Consider the following 9,638-nt stretch of genomic DNA (forward strand, 5'->3'; position numbering starts at 1 on the left):
CTTGACTCTTCTGTAGTTACATCGTGTACTAAGACCGACGGAAAATGAAAACTTGCGATTTTCTAGGCTGATATAGGAACTATACTCTCATTCCTGCGTAATAATCAAGAAACTTTGCTGCCGTACCATGAGTCCAGCAGGCGTAATGAGTGAAAAATAGTCCCCAGCTCGGTAACTTCCAACGTGACCGGGACTAAGTTTGTCTAACCTATTAGACCTATTTGCAGGCGCTGCGTCATATCATTACGCCTGCTGGACTCATGGAAGCAAAGTTTCTTGATTATTACGCAGGAATGAGAGTATAGTTCCTATATCAGCCTAGAAAATCGCAACTTTTCATTTTCCGTCGGTCTTAGTACACGATGTAACTACAGAAGAGTCAAGTTTTAAATAGGAAAAATATCGAAACTCTTTGGTCATTTTTTTGAGAGAGATGCTAATGGTCCTGTCCGATTCAATGATCTATGCTAAGCTATGCTAAAAGTGGTACCGAATGGATTCGAAAACGGTAAAACTCAACTGTTTAACTCTGAGGGAGTTGTAAAATGAGCCTATTTCCAAAAAAAGTGGAGTATCCCTTTAAAAGGCCACATACATTGGGTTTGCAGAACAGTTTGGAACATTAATAGTGTATGTGATGGAGGATATTACTACACAACCGTGGCTCATTCTCGACCATCACCAAACAACTGCAGCAGGAATGTGAACAAGTACACCACATCCAGATAGAGACTCAGAGTGGCGAAGATATACTCTTCAGGACTCATGGAGTATTGCTTGTTCCCCATCAGCAGCTGCAAATCAAAGGCTAGAAACTGAGACAGAAGAGACAGAGACTCAGGTCAGTCCATATTATATCACAAAGTAAATCCTCATTATTTAAAACCATAATCCTTTCTTGACTAATCTGCTTCTCACCATGGTAAACACCACCGCTCCTATGCAGGCATAGACCGCATGTAACCAGGGGACCTTTTAAAAGAGAAACCGTTAGAAAGCGACTAGAATCTAATCTAGGGCAGAGAATGGTTTTGTACAGATTGGGACTGGTATTATTAGCCAGTATCTATAAATGTTGTAACACATCACAATCAACATACATTATGTACACATTTCTTTGGATGTAGTGAGTGAAGTAACGCATTACTTTATAAATGTAGCACATTAATATATGTTACTTTTCAGTTTAATTAATTTGCTTAAACGTTTTTTAAATTACTGAATTAAAATTCTCTCTTTTCTCCGTAATATAGTCACTTAGACATGTGCACTCGTGTATGGGAACCAGTGTTGAGCGTAACGCATTACAAGGAACACGAGTTAACGAGTAAAGTTATGCAGTACTTTCAAATTTGCAACAAAATATTTTTTTCTAATTTTAGTTACTTTTTTAAATAAGTAACACAAGTTACTTTGTTTTCCCTTGTATTGACTGACAGCTCTCCTGTCTGAGTTTCGCTGAGTGAAATCGTGAGGAACTGCAGAGGCGTTGTGTGTGAACATGATGGCTATTGTAGATCCTCTCACTTGAACAAAAACACTATTCCTCAAAATGAATAAAAACAGAGAAATGCAAACTTAGAATATTATGTGAACCTCCTATAATTAAATATGTTAAATTACACAAATATACTTTATGTATTGAATCTCACATTATTGACCAATGTCTTTGCTGCTGAACTTTGATGAACCAATTAGGGGCAAAAAGACTAAGTTAAACATCATATTTGTGTTTCATTTGTTTTGTTTTTTTATTGCTGAAGTAAGAGTGTTGAACTTTCTTCTGCGTTCTATTTTTCTGTAACACAGAATGACATCACAGCCGAAAGGTTTGTCTGAGTGGCGCCCTCTACTGTATAGGCATGAAAAGGATTATTCATTTCACGGCGTAAGAGCACTTAGGGCCCTATCTTGCACCCAGCGGAATTGACTTTGTACACCGACGCATGTATCATTCCTATTTTGCACCCGACGCACAGCGGACTTTTCCCTCCACAGATGCACGTCGGTAAATTAGGGAATGAACTTGCGCTCCCGGGGGCGGTTCAGCGAAGGCTTGTTCCGGCGCAAACGTTCCCTGGTGCTATTTTGCAGTTTCAGAAAACAATTCCGCCACAGACCAGGAGAAACCGAGTCTAAAGTCAGTGGCGCGTTATTCAGACGCTATTTTAAGGGCGCATGCTTGGCCATAATGTAGCGTGAGCACAACACACACACACTTTGCCTCTCTCATCTACACAGACGCAGCAGTTCACATTTTTGCAAACCATACATAATAACAAGGAAAAATATTCCACACGAGGGAAATCATTGTTGTGTCCATGAAGATGTGAAAAAATAGGCATAAATCTAGCTTACACATTTACCCAAATTATTATACGCCTGTTTAAGCGAAGCTAATTTGGGTGTGTTTCTCCATCCCCAATGTCACTTCTCTGTGTTTTACGGCCCTGACGAGAACGTCGGTCTCCTCGGCTGTGACCCACTCCTGGCGTGCGTCTGGCAAATCCGCCGTTATAATAGCAATCCGCCATGGAACAAGCACGCCTGCTCTTAAAGGGAATGTGAGATGATGCTCTGATTGGTTTATTTCACGTTACGCCCAAACCACACCTATGAGTAATGAAGCTACTTCAGACCAACACATTTCTGAGATCCGCCCACAAAGTTACTTGCGTTTCGCGTTGATACTTGTGTTTCAGATCGTTAAAATAGGGCCCGTAGTGCGAGTCCGAATCCACTTTTGCTAGTTTAACGACGGAAAATGGTCGGCGCTCCTGGTGCATGGTCTAAAAGGGTTGTCCATATTCTCTTAATGAGTAATGGGTGTGTTTTGGGCGTAACGTGAAATAAACCAGTCAGAGTCTCATCTCCCATTCCCTTTAAAAGCCAGTTGCACTCGCGGAATTTGCAAGCGGAAAAACTGAACGCTTCTCTACCATGCAGACCATCTACGGGACAAAGTGTACGCGCGTTGTGGACCCGCCTATAGGCGCACATTACTAATGTGCTCTTTAAATAACAAAAAAATATTGCGCAGTTTATTTCAGTTTCCTCAAAATAGCAACGCACCAACAATGTGCCAGAACACACCTCGTTTTCAGACCAGCAGCCCATGGGTGCACAAATAAGCGCAAATGCATTTGCTATTTAAACAACGTGGAGCAGGACATGAAAATGATAACAGCGTCAGTCTGAAACTGCCTAAACACACTTGCGTCGTGCGACTCGCGCCTGGCGCTGCATTGCACAGGCCGAGGTGTATGATAGGGCCCTTGGTGTGAAAGGTCTATATTTGCCCCCCAAAAAAAGACCTTCAGGGGTTTGTACAGTTGTACAGTAGGTAATATAAACCATAATGTTAAGAGATCTTTTGTATGGTCAGGAAATGAAGGTGTATATTATATAGGCTATGTTGTTGAACACATTACTGCGTTGAACACAAAAAAAACGTTTCTGTACAAAACCCCCCCACAAGTCCTGGATGAGAGCGAGCCTCAGCCAGCTGAGATAAAAGTAATGCAAAAGTAACGTAATGCATTACTTTACATAAAGAGTAACTAAGTTACCTAATTCATTACTTTTTTAGGGAGTAACACAATAATATAACGCATTTGCATTTAAATGTAACTTTCCCCAACACTGGTCCTGAACTCTATTTATTCAGTTGAGTGGGAAGCTCAGTGAGGTTTTACTATAGTTTACTTTTACTTTCTGATACTTACATAGCCAAAGGGAACCACGAATCCCATGACAATAGCACAGAAAAACATGACCATACACAGAATGAAGAGAAGACCTTGGTATGAGGTGATGTCAATCTATAGAGACAAATAAATCATATTATTGTATTTTGCATGTATAAACATTTGTACTTACTGTACTTTAAAGCAACATTGCTTTATAAAAGCAATATGATAAAAGACACCAATGTTCACTAAAAATGTAAATTTAGTAATATTAATGATTGGAATAATGCTTTCATCAGTTGCTCACCTTGCTCTGAAAGCTGAAGATGGTGACGCACAGAAGCACGGTGGCAGTGATGCCAATGCACAGCATCACAGACTTGGTGTTGTAGAAACTGTAGGAAAAACGACCGTTGGGGTCAGTAGATATTAAACATATCCTGTGGAATTTAGAAAAACAAGTTTGCAAACATGCAAACACGTAACAGATATGCCATTACCTGGAGATAAAACCCAACATGCAAGCCATGCTCAGAGTCTTTGGTTCACAAAAGCATGCAAAATAAATGACAGCGGAAAAAAGGGGGAAGAAAATAATCAAAGAACATTTAATTATATTAATGCAGTGTAATGCAGTGAAATGCAAACATTTTAAGTATGGCTCTAAAATGATTTTTGGGCTACTGTAGATATTGGTTATTAAGACAAAAGGCAAACCTCTACTTTACACTCTTAAAAATAAAGGTTCCAAGAGGACGTTTTGGCAGTGATGCTGTAGAAGAACCATTATTGGCTCCTCACAGAACCTTCCAGCGCTCAGTTCTTAAAACAACTCTTTCTTTTTCTTAGTGTGAAGAACATTTGAATAATCGAAACAACTTTGGTGCATTTGAAAGGTTCTTCATGGATGTTAAAGGTTCTTCATGGATGTTAAAGGTTCTTCATGGATGTTAAAGGTTCTTCATGGATGTTAAAGGTTCTCCATGGATGTTAAAGGTTCTCCATGGATGTTAAAGGTTCTTCATGGATGTTATTAAAGGTTCTACATGGATGTTGAAGGTTCTTCGTGGATGTTAAAGGTTCTCCATGGATGTTAAAGGTTCTTCATGGATGTTAAAGGTTCTCCATGGATGTTAAAGGTTCTTCATGGATGTTATTAAAGGTTCTACATGGATGTTAAAGGTTCTCCATGGATGTTAAAGGTTCTTCATGGATGTTAAAGGTTCTTCATGGATGTTAAAGGTTCTACATGGATGTTGAAGGTTCTTCATGGATGTTAAAGGTTCTCCATGGATGTTAAAGGTTCTACATGGATGTTAAAGGTTCTACATGGATGTTGAAGGTTCTACATGGATGTTAAAGTTTCTTCATGGATGTTAAAGGTTCTTCATGGATGTTAAAGGTTCTCCATGGATGTTAAAGGTTCTCCATGGATGTTAAAGGTTCTTCATGGATGTTATTAAAGGTTCTACATGGATGTTGAAGGTTCTTCGTGGATGTTAAAGGTTCTCCATGGATGTTAAAGGTTCTTCATGGATGTTAAAGGTTCTCCATGGATGTTAAAGGTTCTTCATGGATGTTATTAAAGGTTCTACATGGATGTTAAAGGTTCTCCATGGATGTTAGAGGTTCTCCATGGATGTTAAAGGTTCTACATGGATGTTGAAGGTTCTTCATGGAACCATTTATGCCAATAAAGAACTTTTATTTTGAAGAGTGTACTTGAGGAGAGGGACTGATTTATTTTAGCATGCAAGTATTTAATTATCATAAAGTCAAAGTTGATGACATTTTTAAACAAATACTCACAAAGATTGTAAGCAGAATAAAATTCCATGGAAACTGCCTCCTATAATACAGAAATGATAAGATTATTTACGATGTGTTTTCCTACTTATTTCTCATATAGAATAAGTGTATTCAGTTTCATGAACTGACCTCAAATCACCACAGCAAATCAATGTGAAATATGTGACGAGAAACATAAGACTGCAAAACACACACATATTGCTGAAGTTAAAGATCACTGAAATTAATACCTAAAAGTGGAACATTTGAAAGCATTTATGGCCATATTTGAATGACTGAGATTACGTACTTGGACATGGAGTATAAAATAGGATGTGTTTGAATGTACATCCTCACCGGAGCACTGAGGAAAGCAGAGGAAAAGAGGTTAGGAGTGTCAAAAATCAACACTTACTATAATACGCTTACACATAACTCATATAACACACTGTTCAAAAGTTGAGGTCGGTAATAATTTTTTTGTTCGTTTTGCTCACGTCTTGTTTGCTCACCAAGTTAAAACAGTAAACACAGTAATATTGTGAAGTATTATTGTAGTTTAAAATAACTGTGCTCTCTGTGAATATATGTTCATATGTAATTTATTCACGTGATCAAAGCTGAATTGTTTAAAAAAGTGGGCCTATTTAGTCCCAAGTATTGGAATAGTACACTTACAAGTATACTACTAGTACATTGATATTATAATTACTACACAAGGTATACTTTACTTGAGCATACTTAATAAAATGAACTTGAAGTATACTTTTTTTTTGTAAGGATTATCAATGTTGACAAGAGTTGTGCTGCTTCATATTTCTGTGGAAACTGCGATGGAAATCTTTAATGCATTTAAAAGTTGAACGCGTCCTTGCTGACTAAAAGTATTCATTTCTTTACAGTAATAATAATCCCTCTGTGAACAGTGTACAGTGTTTCGACTCACTGGAACGTGAAGAGAGCGATGACTGCCACTGTTGAGAAGAGCTGCAGCATCAGGATGGAGAAAACCTGCCAGAAACGACAAGACGCGTGTTTATTACAAGCATTTTGATTTGATCATCCTCAATACATATTTAATTTTAATATTTCAATTGTCACCTTTCGTATAAAGATTCGTCTAATAAACTTGTCATCCCAGGAAAACGTTCCTTCACCGTAGTAGTAACCAGGACATCCTGCAAAAGGAAAAATAAATGAATATATAAGACCAGAAATATGTATTTGACAATATTTGTGAGAATGCTGTAATAAGCACCTGCGTTGGCCTCGTCGTAGCTTGGCGGCACGCTTCCGTCCACAGTCTGGACCGTCGGGGAAATCTGCCAACACAAACCCATGTAATATAGAGGCCAATAACATGCTGCCAAATCAGAATTATTCAACTCACTTTGAGAATGGTTATAAAATACTCTGAGTAAACTTTAATCTTTGATTATTGTTTATAAGCTTATGGATATAATCCAATACAGTTTAGAGATTAACTGACCTGTGCAAATGAAACCATGAAATACAGGACATATTGTCTCATGAAAAATATCATTTAGATTGTGTGTATGAATGCAATATGTAGGCTAATGCAGTCGGTTTAATTAAAATATTCTTCAGTAGAATAAAACTGTAAATGTTTTTATGTCACTGTAAAGCTTGATCTATAAATAGTGGTAATAATCTCCTTATGGAAATATGCCAGCAAAGCACGCGGTGTCTTCTGAGGAACTACACACTTCTGAAAGCAGATCCAGTTCAGTTCATCAGCTTTAATGCCATTCAGTTACATCTGAAACCATTATTTTATATGTTACTTTATTATATATATTATTATTTTGTTATATTGACATCATGACTTGTAGATTAATTCAGCTTCACTTTACTTTCACAGTTTACAGGGTTCACAGAAAGTCTTCCGATTTGTATTCTATTCTATTGTTATGTTACCTGATCTTATGTTGTTGTATTCTATTCTATTGTTATGTTACCTGATCTTATGTTGTTGTATTCTATTCTATTCTATTGTTCTGTTATATTCTATTCCATTTTTCTGTTTTGTACTGGTCTGTTCTATTCAATTCTATTCTATTGTTATGTTACCTGATCTTATGTTGTTGTATTCTATTCTATTCTGTTGTTTACCATTTACCATTTATATTCTATTCCATTTTTCTGTTTTGTACTGGTCTGTTCTATTCGATTCTATTCTATTGTTATGTTACCTGATCTTATGTTGTTGTATTCTATTCTATTCTATTGTTCTGTTATATTCTATTCCATTTTTCTGTTTTGTGTCTGTTCTATTCAATTCTATTCTATTGTTATGTTACCTGATCTTATGTTGTTGTATTCTATTCTATTCTATTCTATTCTGTTGTTCTGTTATATTCTATTCCATTTTTCTGTATTGTTCTGGTCTGCTCTATTCTATTCTGTTCTATTGCTATGTTATGTTACCTGATCTTATGTTGTTGTATATTCTATTGTTCTGTTATATTCTATTCCATTTTTCTGTTTTGTTCTATACTATTATTTTCCATTTTTCTGTTTTGTTCTGGTCTGTTCTATTCTATTCTATTCTATTCTATTCTATTCTATTCTATTCTATTCTATTCTATTCTATTCTATTCTATTCTATAGTAACTATAGTAACTGATAAAACAATACCTTACCTTTTTCTGTGTCATTGTCCGTGATGTTTTCCACCGATGTGAGGATACGCTGTGGTTCTCAGATGAAAGCGGAGAGTTTCAGTCGGTCAGTGTGTGTGTGTGTGTGAGTGTGTGAGTGTGTGTGTCTACAGTGGAGATTTATAGTATCCAGGCTAATCCCTCCAGCAGGGCTTTAGTTCATTCCAGCAACGTCTCAGCACTGCATGGCATGATGGGATAGAGCGGGAAAACACACGCTTCATAACAGATCTTGGCTTCTCCTTGGACATGTGACGCAACAGGTGTGCTATGTTTAGAGTCATATAACATGTTATGTATGTAGGACAAACCTGAAAGGAGAAAGATGATGATACAGAAGTACATGTGAAGATGACATATTATTTGAGTACAAAATGTTGGAAAGGTGTGGGTTTGTCCTGTCTTGTTTTGTATTATTATAAATTTAAGATACATTTATGCTACTTTGAGAAGCAAAATGAGTTGATATTGTGGTTTTCTGAAAAGAAAAGAAAAATCATAATGAAGTGAGTTTATTCTTAGAATAAGATCAAATATCTGCATGTGCGAAAACAAGTTTATTTTTCTGACTCTACTGGCAGATATTAGTCCTTTTTTTAAGCATGAACTCATTTCATTTTGATTCATTTTCAGTAAAGAAGACTTCATATCTGAAGTCATTTTGCTTCTCAAGTAAAAGTATCTTAATTGATTTAAGAATGTTTATATTCGTACTGGAAAACAAGACAGAAATACTGAGGAAGAAAATCATTTTTAAATGTGTTCTTGCTGTTAAAAAAGGAAATGTATTTAATATGTATTTCATACATATTTTCATTAAAAAATAGTTATGATTGTAATAAGATTGATACATAACTTGGGGAGATAACTTCAGGATAATAAAATACCCTAACAATATTAAATAGAAGAAAATATCAATAAAAGAAAAATACAATAAAAACTAACTTTTTTTTCATTCAAAATGTTAATATTTGCTAATAACAATAAGTTAGAAATATTAATATGTTAAAAATGCACACAGTACAGCTAGTGTCAATAATTCCCTGTTCATTTCATTGTTCACGAATATTCAAAAGGAACACAAAAGGCTTGTGGAATGGCCATGTTTTTTTATATATTAAATATGATAAATATAGTGCTGTAACATGATTGTACATCAAGAGGCAGTCATTTATTTCCATGATAGTTTAATAGAAGAGGCCGGATGGCTTATCATGAGGTATATGCACAATATATGGGGCGAGTTGTCACATTAAAATAAAAGCAAAGACGAATTTTCATTCGTAGACGTGTAATTTACATTCATAAAGTCATTGTAAACTAACAATAAATCGATTTTGCTGTTTCATTTAATGTTTTGTGATTCATATTGTTGATATACTGCTTAAAAGCAACTATATCAATACGACCATATGTGAACATAAGCACATCAGCAATGTTAGCCATATGTTATGCAATAGTATTATTAGTAAGGAACGTC

General features: G+C 36.1%; 1 protein-coding gene across 1 annotated transcript; it reads right to left on the bottom strand.

The window, feature by feature from the left end:
• Window positions 1–519: 519 nt before the first annotated feature.
• On the bottom strand, window positions 520–8,280 carry faim2b (Fas apoptotic inhibitory molecule 2b). Its single transcript, XM_084101226.1, has 12 exons — window positions 8,141–8,280; window positions 6,736–6,799; window positions 6,579–6,655; window positions 6,424–6,488; window positions 5,788–5,841; window positions 5,628–5,678; window positions 5,499–5,538; window positions 4,190–4,227; window positions 3,997–4,084; window positions 3,726–3,821; window positions 919–972; window positions 520–815 (listed from the first exon to the last, which is right to left on the bottom strand). The coding sequence occupies exons 1-12, from the start codon at window positions 8,153–8,155 to the stop codon at window positions 666–668; spliced, it is 792 nt and encodes a 263-aa protein (XP_083957352.1). The 5' UTR covers window positions 8,156–8,280; the 3' UTR covers window positions 520–665.
• Between the last annotated feature and the right edge of the window lie 1,358 nt (window positions 8,281–9,638).

The sequence above is a fragment of the Abramis brama genome (genome assembly GCF_963993115.1).
Source record: "Abramis brama genome assembly, chromosome: 23".
Lineage (NCBI taxonomy): Eukaryota > Metazoa > Chordata > Actinopteri > Cypriniformes > Leuciscidae > Abramis > Abramis brama.

Bases quoted from the DNA above. Each gene is read 5' to 3' on its own strand.
- faim2b (XM_084101226.1), bottom strand. The intron at 6,656-6,735 runs GTGCTTATTACA...TTCCTTTTGCAG, and splicing joins CTACGACGAGGCCAACGCAG to GATGTCCTGGTTACTACTAC. The intron at 5,539-5,627 runs GTCAGTTCATGA...TCTGTATTATAG, and splicing joins ATTTGCTGTGGTGATTTGAG to GAGGCAGTTTCCATGGAATT.